The sequence below is a fragment of the Hylaeus volcanicus genome, chromosome 3, assembly GCF_026283585.1.
Source record: "Hylaeus volcanicus isolate JK05 chromosome 3, UHH_iyHylVolc1.0_haploid, whole genome shotgun sequence".
Lineage (NCBI taxonomy): Eukaryota > Metazoa > Arthropoda > Insecta > Hymenoptera > Colletidae > Hylaeus > Hylaeus volcanicus.
Window position 1 is genome coordinate 18,873,868 of NC_071978.1, and position 20,022 is coordinate 18,893,889.

General features: G+C 37.5%; 1 protein-coding gene across 1 annotated transcript in view; it reads right to left on the bottom strand.

Moving 5' to 3' along the window:
• The window catches only part of LOC128874191 (lachesin-like), a 459,577-nt gene that overhangs the window by 205,760 nt on the left and 233,795 nt on the right, over positions 1 to 20,022 (bottom strand). Inside the window, exon 3 of the mRNA XM_054118654.1 lies at positions 12,333 to 12,540. Coding sequence (XP_053974629.1) covers positions 12,333 to 12,540 — 208 coding nt within the window. The remainder of the gene's footprint in view (positions 1 to 12,332; positions 12,541 to 20,022) is intronic.

Consider the following 20,022-nt stretch of genomic DNA (forward strand, 5'->3'; position numbering starts at 1 on the left):
AACTAGATCGATTTGCCGCCAGTCGAAAATACTTTTGCAAAGACTGCGTTATAGACGAATGATACAACGTCGCATTCCCACTAAACTGTTCCTATCTACTCTCTGAATCTCCATTCTGTCGAAATACGATTTTCAATATATAAATATTTGTTTCATTATTTTGCTACAACCAAATTTAACAACACTATGAGTGAAATCCTTAAAGACTGCTAAGAGATTAACATAACAATTTTTATATTTATTTTTCTTTATTCAGAAGGTTTAGTATTTCCTTTGTAATCTGTTTTTAAGTTAAAATAATCAATTTAATCGTATAACAATTGTGAACCTGATCTTGTAATTAGTTTTACTGTTCCAAGTTTATATTTTGTTTAATAACAAAATTTGGATTATCATCAAAGTAGATTTCAGTGATAGTTGAAGCAATTTTCTGAAATGTAACTTTTGATGGTCACTGAGTGAATCATTTTCCAATAAACTCTGACTTCTCTTTAAAGTGGCCTCATATTAGAACAAGAATGTTTCGAGAAAGCCACCAAGGAAACCGTTTAAAAGCCACTAGAATTTTTACAGAATAAAATTGTATATGTTCGTCATACTCAACGAGGGAATATATTATTTCGGTTTCCAAATAAACTATCAAATTTATAGAGAAGACAGTCGTCAGACGTCCGTTGGATGTACGTCAGGAGTGTTAAATCAAGTTGAAAAACAGTCGAGAAAGTTTCTGCACGAATCGAGGCCACGTGCTGGCTGACACAGCGTCGGCTCGAAAATCCAGCCAGTTCCACTCAATCCTATGAATTACCGCAGGTGTCCGGCGATCTGCCGCATTAATGCTAATGCGGAGTGTTACCGAATTGTTCAACAAGCGCAGATTGAACGGCGCGACCCGTTATACAGCAGCCGCGTACGGACTGTTGATGCATTATTCAAGCGCAAACGCCGCCACGTGTACGTTGCTTCGGCGTTGTTGCGCGTTAACTTGCCCTAAACTCCGCCAGTTCCAGCCCGAACTAGAGGACACACGGGAGTAACGAAGAGTGAGGAGAGGGGAGGGAAAGAGAAACAAACCGTGAGGACGCTAACACGACCGAGGCCGCCCTTGGTTCACGCTTCGAGGAGCTGGAACGCTGGATGACGCGGAAACGCAGTGATGTTTCGAATTACGGTACCATCCCCGCTGTAAATATTGAATTTTTAAACCAGATTCGAGTAACCGAGTCCTCTACTTCGGTAACGGATCTCTCTCTGTAACAGTGTTGAGTAAAATGTAATTCAATCATTAATTGATGTTTTGAGTTACGGTACTTCCTTCAATTTAAAGGTCGAATTTGTAAACCATATTCAGGTAATCAAATCATTTATAGTGTTTATGCGTAGCCCTCTATCTGTAAGAGTGTTGGACAAAATGTAACTTGATTATTAAATAAATCTGTTATCAATTTTGTCGACTATTAGCGATTACATTTATTACCTAAGACAATGTTTTGGTTGAGTTATTCAAGGCCAAACATTGTACGGATAAAGAATTAATTTAGCGACATAACATCCTCTATATTTCTTTATGTTGTTTTAATATACAACGAATTGTCTTCCAAAAGTACTTGTGTATGTATTTAAACTTTAAATGTTTGTAAAAAGTGTCCATTAAAATAACATACTGCACAAAAATTGTCGATCGGTCCCTAGTTTAACCTCTACAAATATCACTGAAATCTGCGATGAAACAGCCCCTTTCGAGTTCAAGATGTTACCTTCCCCGCTTTCAAGCAAACTGCCAGTACTGTATATTGCTCAGGAGTTGTCGAAGCACCTACGAACTGAAGAGGTCAGAGAAAAGGAAATTTCATCGTTCGGTCCGCCTTTGCTCCTCCAGGAGCCCCCTTTCTTTCGAGGAGTTACATTGCAGAGTCATAGTCCACGCTACATTGTTGGTTAAATACAACGTGTATCTTAAGGTCGATTCAGACTATACGACACGGACCGTCACGTTCCGGCAACGACATGACAAAACATTAAAACACGCGTTTTAATGGAACTATTCACACTATTCCCGTTGACAGAACATTCAGGTGGGTGTCTGCTAAGTGTGAATAGTTCCATTAAAACGGGTGTTATAATGTTTTGTCGTGTCGGTGCCGGTACGTGTCGTATAGTCTGAATCGACCTTTATGCGTCTCGAACTCTTTAATTTTTCTTACTTTTACATATATCTACACCAATAGTTACTATTGCTCTCAAAGTTTATCTCGCCATGTCCCGTCTTCGACACGCGGTAGCTTTGTAGATGTAACGAATTCAGCGAATAACGAAAATGCGTGTGAGCAAAAGTGCCGCCGTTACGCGACAGCCAATCGAATTGCCTCGCCAACTCCTGAGCGACGAACTTATACCCAGATTGTCGCTTGAAAGCGGGGACTAGCGTAACGCACCGCTACGCCCAAGGAAAGACCCTCATTCCCGATCGATAGGTAGCCGAGTTCTTCGTTTGCCCTCCAACCTGGAGTCTCTGAAATCTCCGTTGTCCGTAATTGGCCACTCGAGAAACAGAAGAAGAAGGGGAAGATGCAGTGTTCGAGAGGAACGAGCCGGTTCATCGGATGCTGGCCGCCGCCGTTGCCCTGAGAATCGAGTAAATATGTAGGCACTTAAGTAAGTAGCAGACCTCGTGTAGATTCTCCCCAGTACGGTGGCTTTTATTGCCTCCTTCTGCCTCGAGACCAAACGATTGGATTCCCTTTTCAAACCCAGGCGCAGGGTCGGGGTAAAAATTTTTCTGGAATATAGCTCTGCGAGGCTTAATGATCTGCGAGAGTTATTGTGTTCGGGAACGCTTTCTATCGAGGTCAGGGACTGCGTTACGGACTAAGATGGAATATCTCCAATTAGAGAATTTCCTTCCAAATAGAAAAGGAGAAAATTGTTCGCGGTAACGAATAGGGGAGAGCCACTCGACGCAGAATACCGCCGGCTGTTCCAAGTTCGGGATCTCTTCTCGAGACTTTTCTGCCCGACTTGTTACAAAATTGGCTACCCAATACGACTGTGGATCGCTCTACGGATCGTCGAAGGATTATCTTACAATATTTAAGATTTTTATTGTCCGGATACCTGTATGCAGCGTGATAACTGTCGCGGAATCAATATTATTACTTCTAAAGTTTTATTATTTGGCAATTAAGATTTTTCGCGTATTAGATAACACATTGATTGTATAGTGATAAATATTTATCTTGACAGTGTAACTGATAACGAATTAGAGACCATAGAGTACTTAACTTTAAAACTTGCAATAATTAGGATAATAATATGTTAACAGACTCAATTAGCAGGCAAGAACCACGACCATGTGTAGTGATGTATTATAACATCTTTGTAATTTTACATTCTTTGTATAATAATGGAGTGTTCCTGTTAAATACAAAAAAAGATTAATATTACCTAGCAAAAAATTGTTTGGTAAATCACGTATAATATTTTATTATGTATACTAACAATCACTCTTTCACGGCTTCCAAAATCATTACATATTGAAAATATTTTATGGTTCCCATTTTACTATTCCAATATATTTACAATCTACGCTGTCATTGTATTAAATACATATTAAATATATCTGAACAATTGATTTCTTCAAACCTTTCATAGCTTATATGTAGTTCATAGTATATTGAATATACTAATAAATATACTACTTAAATTTACTATTAAATACACTATTTAAATATTCCTCAAAGTTAATATAAACCAATTTTGAAGACGAAGAAATCTAATCATCGATACGTATTGAAAAATTCGACAACAGCTTGGGCAAACATTTACTTACAACAACGAAGTGTTGAAATCAGACAAAACAAGACAAATCGACAAATCCAGAGTGCAGTTCGAAAATACATGTTAGTGTATTTCGGAGAAATTCGGAAGAAAAGGGAGGCAAATTTATCCGTCGACGAAGAAGACTGTGAGTAGAAGAAAGGGATGAAGAACGGAAAGAAGAACCAGCGTCCCCATCAGGAACGGAAATATGATCAACAGCTCAAACGGAGCATACGTTGTTTACCAGTATCGAGAGCCAGTATGATGCACAACGACGTTCCTACGACGAATGTTTAAACAACAATCTTACACATTGAATTTTTGGTGCGTGTTTGCAAACACTGATTGAAAATTATGCATTTCCTTATTCAATTATTTAATTTATCATTTATTTCCATAAAGAAACAAATAATGAAATATTTCATTATAGAAAAATAAATTTATAATATCATGTAAAATATATATAAGTAAATACCATAATACAATTATTAGAAGACATCCTTTCCCACAATAAAGTGGTGCATTATAATGGAATTATTATAAAATTATACAAGAAGAGCAGGCTATTAAAAATTTCCAGAACATTGAAATATTGACTTATTAAAACGAACCTTTAAAAATTGTTTATTCACTATAGAAAGAAACTCTACTTGAGACATCGAAGACAGTTATTAATTTGAAATAAAATTAAAAGTCATCGTTAAGGACAAAAACTACCTAAATAATTCCAATCTTCAACCCACTTATAATTTTAAATTTAAATAATCCTGTTACCAGTTCGTTGCATCCAAAAATATTTCTAATAAAATCTGAGAATTTTACACACGTCGAACAAAAGTATGATGCAGAAACAAGCATCCACTCTCCACGTCGTTGCATCTACCAGTTTCGAATATCACCGACACCGGTATAACCACATTTCCATCACGATAATAAAGAACCTGGCCCGCTATAAATTGACTGTTCTTTAAAACACGCGACAAGAGTATCGATAAAACCGTCAAACGTCGCTATTTTCCCGACGAAGCGTTCGACTAAAAATTTCTAATGAAATTTCGTGCACCTCGCGCACGCTCAGTGGAACGAAGAAGACAAAACGAAAAACAGTGTTTCCTTTGGCTGACATCCGGAAATGTCAGCGGTTCGTTGCGAAACGGAGTAATGCACTCGGTGACTTAACGTAGCGCGATTCGCACACAAAGGCAACGACGGAGAAACGCGTGTCGAAATGACTGTTATGTGGCTCGGTGAATGAAGCCACTGGAACTACAAATTACTAATTACACCGCTCCCTTAGGGAATGCGGTTGTCGAGCCCCGGTGTAATATATGATGTACGACTGCGACGACACGCGTTCAGCGATACAATACGTAATATATACATGACGCTCTACGAATTCCCTTTGTGCCACATTATGCCAGGCTTTGAGTATTCTTGAATTCGAGTCGTGAAATTTGATGGCCGGATAAAAGCGGAAATGAAGTGTCTTTTGAGGCCCCGTGCAGCGCGACACGGGCACAAAAAGCAGCTGTTTAGAGGTCGAGGCTCGGAGCAGAAATTTCCACTGCCTCTCTGTTTCACGTAGCAAAAAGGGGCCGAATACCTTCGTTAACGAGTGTTTCAAATCCACTTTGACGAAATGAAGATGCCTGAAGGTTTTCCTTCCGCGCCCCCATTATGTTATACTTTATTTCTCGATTCGGTTCCGAAGACGTTTCTCGCGACCAAGCACCCCTCAACTTTCCAATCAATTAGCTACTCGCTGATACCGTTGAGAAAGGGGGTAATTAAGAAGCCTAACCTGTCGAATAACTTTCTGGGGACGTTCGATCTTCCGATGCGAACTTTATTTCGATGCGATACTTTATTTCTTATTATACAGGGTTCTTCTTCCGAGTTGGAATAGTAAAATACAGTCAGTCCCATAAATATTCATACCTTCTATGTCTAGTAATGAAATTTGTTTGAATTTATTTGGTTATGTGAAATCTATTATTTACTTTAGTTAAACATCACCAATAGACACAGAGGGTACAAATACTTACGGTATTGACTGTATCTCATGAAGGGATGAAGCTATGGAAAAAAATTTGTACAAACGTTATTTGGACCAGAGCGTGAAATACTGTAGAGTAAATAATTTTGTTGAAAGCGAAGTGGTGGGGGATATTGGACAAACAAATTCATTTTATCCATGTTCAATGTTCGCAAGCACCAAAGACACGTCTAAACGCTGAAGACGCTAAACCTACCGTCAACCTAATCACATAAAAAACCTGTATACAACGTCAGGCTGCCCTCCTCGTAATTCAAAGACTTCGGTACAAATCTCGTCGTACCTGGTGCACGTTGAAAGCGTGCCGCTATTGACTTTCCAATAAAAAGGACGGCACGATGAAACGGACGTGTAGCAGAGACAGATATGAAATTGCATACAGGCTCGCGAGTATCATAACACGCTCCTTCTCCTCGTTACGAAGGAACGCCAATTGAACCGACAACAACTCGTCCAATCGTCCCCGGGCAGGAACTCGATAACCGGTAAAAACGCAACGGAATCCGTATGGCAGTCGAGTGGCGAGGTCCAGAGGGGGTGTCGGACGTAGAAGGGGAGCAGAGGGAGGCAAGAAAGGGAGAATGGGACACACGAGCGTCGAAAAATGTACGGCAAAGGTCGAAAGCTCAGCGTCACGTTCCGCAGCGTGCGCTTCTCGGCTCCACTCGAGCTTCTTTACTGGTTAAGCTCGCCGACTCGCCTCTAAATCGAATAAAAGTCAGATAGTCCCCGGCTTCCGCCTTATTTACGAGAGGACAGAGAGAAAAAGACCGACCTCGAACGCAACGGAGAGAAAGGTATGCCCGCTCCCAACGAGAAGATGAAACGCTACGGGGGATGGAAGACGAGTGTGTACACGATATTGGATAAAGCGGCGCGATCGTCGGGTTATCGTTATCTTCGATTCACGGATTATCATTGAATTCAATCGTAAATTGAAAGCTGTTATTACGTGCATCTCGCTCGTGTGGGTGAGACCCTACGAAGAGTGTGACTTGGACAGAAAATTGATTGGCAGATACGGTTGGCAGTGTATTATTGGCGATACGTCGGATAACGTGACGAAACTGGTACCGCGCGAAGTAGTAACGTTTCAATATTTTCATCGGTGTACAAGTGACTGTTGGAAATGTAGGTAGTCGATATCGTAATCTGAAGCAATGGATCTTGACCTTTTAAAACTTTCACATGGCTTGGAAGCAGTTCTCTCCGAACAAAAGTAGGTACGAACTATGCAGGAATAAAAAGTTGACCGACCAGTGTGATTAGTAAACATTAAATTGAGGATATTTATACATTTATGGCAAGTGTAAATATACAAAACTGTACAAGGTTGTGTACGAATGCATACATATTTAAAATATAAAACGTCAAATAACATTTAGAAGCCTAACTTGTTAGCTATGTACAGTAGTAAGAAATTAAGTAGAATAATGCGTTTATGGTCAGACAGGAACTGTAACTATTGTACATGTTCTCACAGGATTTTGTCAATATTTTGTAGAAAATATCCATTTTCATTTTTCCAGTGCCAATTTATATTATCTATTTCCATAATCCATATCATAAAATTTGTATAACAATATTATAGATTCTCTTTATTAGATACAGTAATAAAAAGATGCGAAAATGCGAGATATTTTCAATAATGAAAACATCACAGGTGTGTTCGTAAAAACTCGTCAATTTGTTAGAATAATAAAGCCTCTCGTATTAACTTATATAACGACTTAAAAGCTTCTCTCTCCATTAACACCATTTTCAAGCATTCGTATACAGTTCTTACAAAACATATTAATTATATACAATTGCTTCGTGCATCATTCAGATTAATAGCACGTGAAATATTATTACGCCGTAAAAATTAAGACTAGTCGTCATCACGGTAGAAATAGGTTAAGTGTTCATTATATTTGTAAAATAAAAAAGTGAACATACATATAACTTTCTTATTCTCATCCCCTATCTATCCGAAATCAAAAAGATCTCCAACACTGCGATACGTATTCCATCGAACTGGCTCATCCCCTCGTTCCTGAGAACGCTAACTCGGGCGCGCATCCGCCGCAAGTAAACAAGCGGCAACAATCGAGACGCGACCGCGATTCTGGCGGATAATTTACACGGGAATCCAGCCGAGGCACGGCGGTCGAAATCGTCAAACTCCCGAGAACCGTTTATTAGCTCAGGAGCAAGGTACACGCCTCAGGTGGTAACTTTAAGTGACTCAGCCCGTATGGAATATTTACACACGTTACACGTTTCTCTCGCATACTCAGTTCCCCGTAGTCGGAGTGGGGGTAGGATGTGGGAGTAGACGGAGGAGAAACCCCGAGTTATCGCTGGGGCCACGGCATTGTGTCTGTTCCGTCGGCATTATCACGAAGTGCCGCGCGGAAGTCTTCCGTGTATTTGTGCAACGCTAGGCCAAGAGTCCCGTGGAAACAATTAATCTAGCCCTCTGATTACTCCTCCGACTGCCGCAACATCCCCTCCCCGTCAACCCCCTACCCACCTCACTCGGCGTCCTTTCGGTATCCCAGCACAGCGAGTCTCCCTCCGTCGACTTCAGACGTCAAAACTCGAGATATTAATATGTTCGCCCCGAATGACAGAACGAAGACCCCCCGTCGCGCTTTCTAGACTTACGGATACCCCACCACTGATTAAATTATTATTGCCCTGTCCTCTCGTGCCTTGTAGAGGGCGAAATACTTTCACCCTTGGTTGGCCAGCTCGGCAGACCTCGTCAACGGCGGAAATACGATCTTGGACAGCGACACGCGTTGTTTACGGACGTCCCAGGTCTAAGTTCCCCAGCCGTGATTCCGTTACCGGTGGTATGAACGGAAACAACAATCTTGCGCGATGAATTCTTACTCCTTGTTTACTGGGACTGATTGCGAGAACTGTTTTTGCTTTTGTAGCGGATGAAATGAATAACTCGGTTATTTTTGTGGAAAATGGAAGAAGTGAAAATTATTTAAAGGATGACATGTTTGGTACAGTCTTTGAAAAAATTGGGTAATTGAAATTGTCACGTAGCATGAGCATTGGCGTTGGGTCTCCGAAGTAGTTTATTAAGTTTGTACATATACCTCCATTTTTTGGCTACAAGATGATCGAAGGTCTGCAAGAATCATTGGGTTCTTCGCGGACCAACACGTAAATTACCTGAGTGTCCAACTCCGTGACACCATCCTACCCATCACCCCCACATCAAATTCCCAAAAGCGACCATATCGACTAGGAAAAATGTACACGACGAGAGACTAAAGTGAACCTCTGAAAAGAACACATCGTATTGGAAACTCAGTTTCTGATTATTATAGCCAAATGTGCAATTTGCGCGTAATCCCTTCGGCAGTGCTCGCATAGACTGCGTGTACAAAACAAAAATTGCACCAAACACTGATTTAGGAGCGATATCGATCATCCGTCTAAAAAGAATCAACGTTTATAATATTATATTTTCGAAACAGCTGACCATTTGAACTTTAAGATTTGAAAGAACTGAAGGAACAAATGCTATCTGCTAAAGAAAACGGATCCAGTTCGCCGCGATTTCGCCGTGATAAGGAAATTGCAACCTACCACCTGCTGTACGAGTGCGGAATACTCGAGCTACAGAGACGAAAGTACAACTCGATCTCGGAAACAATGAACTATTTATTATACAACACAGAAATTTCTGTAATAGTATCTAGTTTCATTATAGCGACATGAAACTTGATAATCTGGTAGGTACATTCTACGAAAAAGTAACTGAGATAAATATTACATTGTAATATAATCGATTTTTGGTTATTTAGATTTTTTAGCAAAGTGTTAGGCTTAGTAGATGTCTATCGCTGAGTCTCACACTTTACAGATACCTGGCAAACAGAAATTGAAATACAATGTGCTATTCAAACAGTGTTATTAAAATGTAACGTAGTTGCCTCGTTATTATTTCAACGACTAATATTGTTGTTGTCGTTTGAAAGCCGTAGTCGGCTGTGTCATTAGAGTAACCAACGTTGCAATAAGGAGCAGTCATGTATAACAGGTCTAATGTCAAAGCCTTATTGCATAACGTAATCGATAAAAAAAAAAAACAATAAAAATAATCACTTTAAAGTTGGCTAAAGAAACTGCACTGCATTATACCATGAATCTTTACGAAACTATCAAACAATCAATAAACTATTATTTATTTCGCGAATAAATAACTAAGAACTAATTACCTTCTCAAAAAATAAAATAAAATTCATTCAATATCATGTAACGGTTAATGAGATTTTAGTGAAAGAATTTTGATTTCCAACTCCGACATTATATCATGTGCTTTGAACGAAAAAGTATGGTATCAAGATTTTTTAATAGTCATTTGCTAACTGTAACATTCAGAGTAATCGTCAAGTGTTATCACTTTTTTAATTTCTGATAAAGTGTTGGCCTAATTTAACATCAACCGCAGACTTCGATAGTTTTGAAATTGTTTGAAGACATTCTTTAGATTGCTTTGATACGGAAGTATCAATTTCAAACATACATTTATCGATTTTATCAAAATACGTCTCAACAACATCGCTACGCTTCGTACTAACCCATATTTAATTGAGGTTTTGATCTACTGCCGTGCAAATATTTTGAACACAGTTCATACTTTGTTGTTTTTTTAGTGTTTACTAAGCGAGCATACGATTTTTCATATTTGCACCAGTATTCGAAAATATTATCCCTTCTGCGTCGTCAATAACAATTGATGTTTGTCCCAAAATATTTGCAATAGAGCTATTGCATTTTAAATACTCTATGGAAGGAATAGCTCGGACCGAAAAAAGATTAAGTAAATAAATAAATTTTTAAATGATTTTCCTTAAACCAAACATTTATCTTTTATTTTTAAATTTTTATCAATAAAATAATCGATGTACACAATTCTTATTACAGTATAGTAACGTAATTTCCTGTTTTATGTATTTTTATCTAACAGCTTTGGCGCGATTCAGACAATTAGTATCAAAATTCTGTATCGTGAATACTATATTGTAGTTTACTGTCTACGATATTTGTTTCACAGTCGTTGCCATTACATAATTAAAAAGGCAAAGAAGTGCGGGAATTAATTACATAGCGAAACAGAATGTAAACGAGAGCAAGATAATTATACTGCTTCGTATGAAAATTACATCACAAAGGATTGAAAGCGAGATTGCGGGTTACAGAACTGGATACAGGATGCGTTTGATGTTAGCAAACTCGCTGAAAATAACGCAAACGGACATGACCCAAATGAAGTCGACTCATTATATTTGCGAAATTATTTCAATAATAATTGAAACTCATTATTAGGCAGTCGTTATTTGCTTTCGTCTTGGAATGTCTATAGATTTATCATTTAAGACTGTATTCCTACAGAAAAATGCTATATTAAAAATATATTATTACAATAATACATAAAATCATCATTTAAACGAGTAAAACATTATTTAGTATGTTGTAGAAAATGATAATAATTGGGTTCTGGTTCGTACTCTTAATTAATACATAACTAATCACAAAGCTTCATTTAGTCAACTGTATTTATTATGGTTGCAACAGACCATTCATGTTAATTGTTTTAGAAGATAACTTATTTGTTGTAGTTTTTAAAACAAGAAACGTACAATAGTCTACAGTAAGAGATGGAGAAAAATGTATCTTAATAGTTTCAAAAAAGATTGATTTATGAATGAAAATTTCTAAGAACCTTTCTCGGAAACTTATTGATAAATAAACAATGTTTGCTCGAGGTACAAACGAAATTATATGCTGACTTAATCGATACAATAGTACTACTTTTGAATATTGACATTTTATTAACACTCGATATTTAAAAGTAAGTAAAAAATGTTTGTTTGATTTACAAAGAAAATAGAATATGTCCATAATAAATACGTTAATAACACTGTTCGTTTAAAAATTCTATCGAATACTCTATCAGTCATTAACCATTGCATTACTCAGTCCTGAACATTTGCATCGTTACAAGTATCCAAAGCAAAGCTTTGGATTACTCTTCTGCGTATCGACAAGCATACAAGTGCCACTTGAAGCTAACCATAAATAACTCCTTTAAGTAAGATCAGTGACGTCTGCATTCAGTAGGAAACGCCAAAGTATTCGGTAAAGTTCAAACGTGGAACTCCAGCCCGATCGAGTGAAATATTTCAAAAAACTTATTCCGAGAGTAAAAGTTGCAGCACATAAACTGACTTCAATCGGTGTAAACCGTGCGCAGTCGATGTAATTCGTTTCAACTGATATCGCAAAACGTTTGTCCACGTCTTTCGCGACGTCAGCGATGTATCAGTCGTAAACTTGTCACGTCGCTCTAGAGCCATCTCTACTAAGGGACCTTTCATCTTCCAAAACAACGGTACGATTACGTTACGAGCTAAAAGCAAAGTGAAGAGAGAAGAAAATTACTTACCAACGACGTGCACGTAGCCGTATTGTGTTTTCGCAGTTGCCGTATTAATCTGGCACATGTACCTTCCCTTGTCCTCCTCGCGTACATCTTTGATATGTAGGAACCAGGTCCTGTGCTTATCATGCGATACGGTTATCCTGGGGTTCCTGGTAATAACGTGATTCTGTACCGTCAGGATAGCGCTCTTGTCGAAAAGCATCCAGGCCACCTGAAACGAAACGAGAATCTCGTCACCCCATAAATACGATTTATGGTCTTGCATCGATTACCATAAAATTGCAATTGCCATCGAAACGTCGCTAATATTACCGAAAGTCATCGCCTGAAATATCGCTGTTTACCGTGTAGAGGATGAACAAAACATTATACGAACGTTATTCGAGATTTATTTTCGGAACTCGTTTTATTTAGATATACGTGACTATTTAATGTCTATTTCAGTATATCAATGCGTATATGTAAAGTAGGAGAATATACGTATTGTGACAATAGAAATGTCACTATGAGGTTTGGTACTCGGAATAGGATTCAATAAATCTGTGCTGAGTGAACGAGGAAGAAATTTATTTATTTATGTTATTATCGATTTAATGGCGTTTAGTGGTGTCACAATCACGGCAATGTAGCAAATTGCTTGAGGAAGAAATAATTCACTTTTATTTTTATTCACTTAACGATATTATTCATTATACTCGGAAAAATATACTATATATTATAATTTTTCACATATTTCCTACAAGTGTCTAAATTATTCCACGTTTATTCATTTTTGTTTAAGCTTTCATTATTTTCCTAAATATTTAATTTACTGGAGAAAAATTTAAGTATTATGGAAAGTACAACACATTAAACACTTTATATATATTTTTCTCAATTCGTTGCATTTTGGAATTTAGTATGAATAAATGTGGTATAAAGAATCTAATACGAGATGAAACGTTTTTGGCCAGTTTCAAACTCTCCGGTACATTGTCAACAAGATTGCTATAGAAATGGCTACCTGTATATGCAAATAATATATATAGAATAACGTAATATAATAAAATAATATGCTATAAAGTAATATAATGGTGTAATAAAAACACTATAATTTATTTCTTCCATCGTGGAGCATATTCTTCAGTAAAATGATGAGGTCGAAAGAGCAGGATGCAAGTACAACGAACGTGCTTAGAGTCTAATCGCGCTGAACCAGACAAATCGTCGCTGAGAGCGAGAACCAAATATGGGGATCTCGGACGAAGTGGATGATCTACAATGCTTTCAAGCGGCCGAGTGATCTACGGACCCGCCAAGGTTATGGATATTCATTGGTGGAATGAATCGCTCCGGGAATTGCGGGCAGACTCCTTACGGACATATCCGAGGGAACAGGAGCGTGACGACGTCTATGTACACGGTCCCCATTTTACGGGGAAAGTTTTCTGCTACACTTGATGAACGGACAAACACGACCCGATCTGCAAACAAGCGGACCTCCATTACGGATCCTATTGTACCGACGATAAATTTGATTGGCTGTTGCTACGACACGCGAGATGTATCGCGAAACACTGTTAGGTTTTCATGGAACGGTACATCAACAAACATCGATGCTGGTGTAACGACATTCCATGTCACAATAACGAAGATTGGCGAATGTTAACCGGATAGATTGATAAGTTGATACGTAACACTTTCAGCATGGGGTTTTATTTTTTAACGAATTTATTTATGGAAATTTAATTTTCAATGCGACTTGAAATGATATGTAAGTAGTGAATACAAAGCTTGCTGTCTTATTGGGATTTAATATACAATCGTCTTTAAACCAGTAAAATGAACTGTGACTTTTTTTGCTTGTCTTTGAAAAATAGTTATTTTTGCAATTTATCTTTGAATTCTAGTTATTTTTTAATTCTTACTTGCAGATGGATAAGAAATTCATTCTGTAAAGAGTAAGATGGAAAGACAGCTTTTAGAATGTTTTATAGCCTGTAGTATAAGTATATAGTTATTTTTAATTACCTAATCTAGAAGTATTAGAGTAAACTTGCTCAATACGTGATACTTAATTTGGTTCAAGATGATACAAGGTAGATACGGTCAGAACTAACACAAAAACAATTGTTTAAAATTCTGAACAAATGATAAACACGTACTCATAGGTCCTGTTCAGATATGTTAATATTAGAGTGAACCAATAGTTCGTGTGTTTTCTACGTTGTTTCAGTTTGTGCAAGTTTTTGAAGTCATTAACATTATTTTATATACAAGTGTTACATCATTTTATAGTTTTTGAAAAGCTCTTTCATATTTAATTATTAGCAACACTAATTTATTAATCGTTCAATTTTTTCCGTTTTAGTAAAATCATGGAAAATTTTGAGATCGAGTACTCTTATGTCACTACTGGAAACAAGAGTTTAAAGGTACTGAAGCAGCAAAGAAAATATTAAAAATAAACATTTTCCATGATTTTACTAAAACGAAAATAAATTAAATGATCAATTAATTAGCGTAGTTAATGACTTCAAAAAATTGCACAAACTGTAATAATACATAAGTACATGTTTCACATTTCAAACTACACTTCCTTAGTGTCATTATAATTCTATTTTCAGCAACTCAATTCTCCTCTCCCAGCTGAATCGTATCGAAAGTGATCGACAAAAACTGTTCGAAACTCGAAACGAACGATGAAAGGTTGCTAAATATATTTCATCTAAAGTGTGCCCTATGTTGTAATTATATTTCTACCACCCAACACGATACTGTATTTCACTCCGAACGGAAATAACCATTTCGTAGCTGGCAACGACGAACCGGTGGAAGGCATCGCGAGAAGTATTACATTCTAAAAATTTAACCAGTGCTCGATGGGGATTCATTTATCGGGCGAATGAAGTGCAAGAAACTGATTGAATTCCGATCACGAAGACCGATTCGCCATGAAATCGATACACGGTGGCGTTGAAAGGAAAGCGCCCGGCCGAGTCCGTGAGAACAGTGCCCGCAGCGGATGGGAAGAAGAAACCGTTCGAGGCGCGAAAAGAAAAATCTTTCGCCCGTCGGACAAACGTCCCTGGAGAAATAAGAAGGGCCGTTTCACGAGTGTACACGACGTTGTTAACTTCCAGTGCCCATGCTGCAATGTAGTCACACCTTTTTATGGCAAGAAAATGTGCCGATGCTCGGAGAAGATGCAACACCTACGCGATAAGTCTCGGCTTCGCTAAACCGGCGGATGTTTACGGCGCGGAATAAAACCGGGGAATAAAAGCTATTTAATGTTACGTTTAACTCGCTGTAATCTCTCTCACGCCTAGCCGGACGTTTTTTGCATTAATCTTTGCTGTCCCGCGTGCAACGAATGCGAGAGTTTCGGTGAAACGGGTCAACGAACACGCTGAAACGGTTTTAAACTTTGAATCCTGCGTTCGGAGCAGGGTTTAGATTTCACGTATTTCGGGGCGTTAACATTGCAAACAGATAATCAAAGTGGTAGGATGAATTTAATGTTCGTAGTTTGGAAAGATGGTAAGAGAACGATGTTCTTCTTCAACTACGATTATTTTACTATCTTCGCATTTGAAGATTGTTGTACAATGTAGAAGATAAGGTATACTTTCATTAACATTTGAATTCTTCTTCTGTATCTGTGAAAATATGAATTTAAATAAGTATATGCAGTATAGTAATGTTTTATTGAATAAAGTACTGCATTCGTTTCAAGACCAAACAAAATTAACATTTATCCCACGCACGTTCTATTGAACAAGTTAATAAAATAGGAATGAAATTGTTTTATTTAATCTTCTTCTACTGCATTAGAACGCCATTTCGCGAAAACCATAACTATTAGACATTTTAGAAACCACTGAGTCTCTGTCAAATGCTCATTCGTCGTAGTAAAGACACCAATTGTTTCTAGTTCTCGAACCACTCTGGAGAAGCTGCTACGTTTGCACGTAAACAGGCTCCCAATGCCATCCTCTCTAACTTTCAACGGCTGAAATCTACGGAATTTCCGCAACAATGACAATGAAGCCAGGTACATCAATAACTTAATGCCAGTTCCATTCTTCGTGATTGTTTAGCAGAAATTGTTTCCCCAAAATGTAGGCAATACTGTAACGTTTGAATACTTTGATGATACGGTTGTCACGTTTACGTTTTCATCTTAACAAATTGTTCCACATAATTTTTACATTAATGAAATTATCGAAAGAAACGGTTAACGATTATATTTTCTTGGTATCAGAAGCATTTTCAAGGTCTGTAGCCAGCAAAGACCATTCATAGTTTTTAACATCATCATTGAAGGTACAGCCTCGGGGAAATTAAGAAAAAAGTTTTCCTTCCCAAGCATGCCAGAAGATAATGTATTGTTCCTGAAAAAGTTGCGAGGAGGACATGGAACGCAGTACAATCTCAAAGGATGGAAAACTGAAACTGGTAACGATATAAAAAAAAAGCTGGAGGTTTCCTATTTAAAGCTAAAATGTTGGAACTGATAATAAATTTACAATTAAGGATTAATTGACATGCTAAGAATGTAATAATTAAAATGTTTTTGATCCAGATTTAATAACGACCTCCAAGATAAAAAACATTATTTTTACTTCATAATTTTGTACGGTATGATTTGTTTACATTAATGTTTACAGTATATGAGTCGTAATGTCAAGAGCTTTTATGCTTCAATCAACTGTTTAAAGAATTTCATTATTACTAATGAGGACACTAATATGGGATAAATAATTCTTAGCTAGTTCCAAATACTTTTCAGTATATTTTCAATAAAATTGGTGTATAATGCTTAATCGTAATGTATAATTTTTGAAAGAAATATTATTCATGAAAATTCACGTTAATTCAGGCTTACAATAAAAACGGAAAATCAAAATATAGATATACGAGAAAATAAAATGGTTGCAAAGCGTGATAAAGAAAAATGATACACTAATGTGGTAATTTTAACAATATTGTTTTAATGAATGATATTTTGTAAAAACTGAACACGTACCTATATTCTTCACTTAAAAATACACAACTTTTATATTTTCCTATACATAATAGTTTCCAGAACATTAAATCAAATGGGTTTTTCTAAAATAATAAATGCGTTTACGCTCTTCCTAAAGGCAAAAAATCAGTGGACAACGACACTCGACGGAGTCACTAATACATCTATGACATAAAGAGGAGAGGCTGTGTCTAATATAGTGCTCAACAATATCATCTTCTCACGGGCACTTTGAATTATAACGACCTCGTTATGCAATTTAAAATACTCGAGAGAAGATGATATTGTTGAACACGACATCAAACCCGTATATGATGTAAACGTAATTCTATAAAATGTTTTTGTTGAACTTATAATTTTGATTTTTGATTCTACAAATTATCTGAGTTAAACAGATATTAACATTTATGTAGGATTCAGACCGATGGAGATTGAGGAAAGAACGGGGGTAATAACAGTTTAACCCAATATATGTATTTTGTAATACAAAGATGTTATATAGTAAAACTCTTGACAGCAGCGTTCTTTGCAATGACAGATTACAAAACAACAACTTCAAAACCTACTCCCGGCTGCTACGTTCGTTGCGCTCGATCGATTATCGCACGATAATCGATAGCCGCACGAGTTCAGAGCCAACTCAAAGCCCAACTCCTACATTTATTTTTAATACTGTCCCTTTAAATAATAGAACAAATCACAGATTGTACAATCTAACTCATTATGTGTACTAGTATAAATCAGTTAAGATAATATAACTTTTAATTTAATAAATTCCACAAATGAGTATTATTAATTTTCTGCAGACATAGATGTTAATTTTTGTGGGATTGCGTTAAATCTACAGCCTACCAACTCCAATTTAAGACTTTATATTACCATAAACGAGCACATTGAAACAAATGCTAAGCTATGCTATGCTAATGCTATGCGTCCTCAACGATTTCACTTACGAAAAAAAAAAAAAATGATAGACACCATTTAATGCGCTCTGTTATACTAAATAACTTTGTGACAACATTTTTTGTTATAGCTTCATTCCCTCATAAGATATTTAACCGAAACGAACCTCTGTATACTAATACAATAAGTTCTCTTCTAAAGTGCAGAGTCTTCCTAAACAAACCGGTAGATATAGTCGTAAGTGTTAACATTCACCCTTTATCATCCCCATCGCTGGTACAGAAGCAATTCCATTTCTCGATCGCCACCACGGTTCCCCTTTCGATTAACCTGTCAAGGAAAACATAGTCACCGGAGAACACCGATCGCCGTCGCGCATAAAATTACTCGAAGCGAACGCGCCTCGACATCCTTCAAAGGACACAGAGATAGGAACGCAGTTCCGCGTATCGCGTTCCAGGAGTTTCTCCCAGGATTTTTACGACTTTTCGCGAAGAAAGAGCCCAGATCGGGCCACTCCTTCCCGCGATCGGCAAGCTGCAACGCTGGCGCAAGGGGTGGATGCGACTCCATTGCCATAAGTCTCGGCGACCATAACCGCCTGGCAACGTCTGCACCGACTCGTGACAGTTTCGCGTTTCTTCCCCGTTTTTCCTATCCCGCGATGGAATTTTCACCTCGATTTATCCCAGTCGCGGTTGTCTGCGGTAACGACGGCTACGTATCCGTCCCCCTACCGCTCACGAGTTTCGCCTGCAAAGACGCCTGGCGTCGAAACGTTTCCCGAAAAATCTGATCGACACTTTCACCCCTAGGACGTGGATGTACGTATCGCGTTTGTCTTTCCACGGGATACTGCCGTGTCGTTCTGATCAATGGCATCCATCGCGACTTGGCCACTCGCTTCGGCGGAACTGCGTGGCTGCAGGGATGAGAATTCCTTGAATAAAGTATAGGGTGCCATTCCGTGGAACTGCTTCCTTTCAATGGGAGTGAGTTTCGCTCCTGATCGTGCGAACCCTCTCGATGTCTGTTCTTTATCATCGGCGTTATTTGGATATTTATTTAATTTATTGTACCGGCTGGGGGAGAGTTTCGTTAATCTTCTTAGGTATCAGTGGTTACTTTACTTACTCTTAATTTAATTAATTATTAATTTACACTTGCTTAGTATAACTTTGTTTTATATCAGTTGTTTATAGTCGTAACAATAAGGTTATTAGCAACTCAGTGATAGCTACTTGATCATGAGTTACAAGTTTTGGGAAAGATTAGTTCATCTCAAAAAGTTTAGGAAGTGTAATACATTATGTGTTTCAAATTACCTTTTATAGAGAGGGAGGGGGATTAATATTGATGAACTGTAGCTTTTGTTAGTCACTTTATCGTATATAAATTTATGTATAGAATTATTCATGATTTTGTGGAGAAGGCTCACGTTAAAGCTACAACTTTTAATAATACTATTGAACTTTTCTGTCTACTGTATTCGTCATTGCTCTGAATACCAACTAATCTAAATGAATAAAAATATGTTACTTACTGTTTAAAGTAATCTAGGACCAGAATAAATTTGTTCGAGTTTCTGTTAATATAAGTTAATTATAATTCGTTTCTTATATTTCTAACTGAGAAAGTTTCCATGGCGTTAATCTTGCATTCTTCCTTCAATTTACTATACTAAAAGGGTTACTAAAAGCCACTTATCACATGAATAATCCTTTTATAAAAATAAAAGTGACGTTTGGATGTCTACAATAATTCATAAAGATAAAAAGA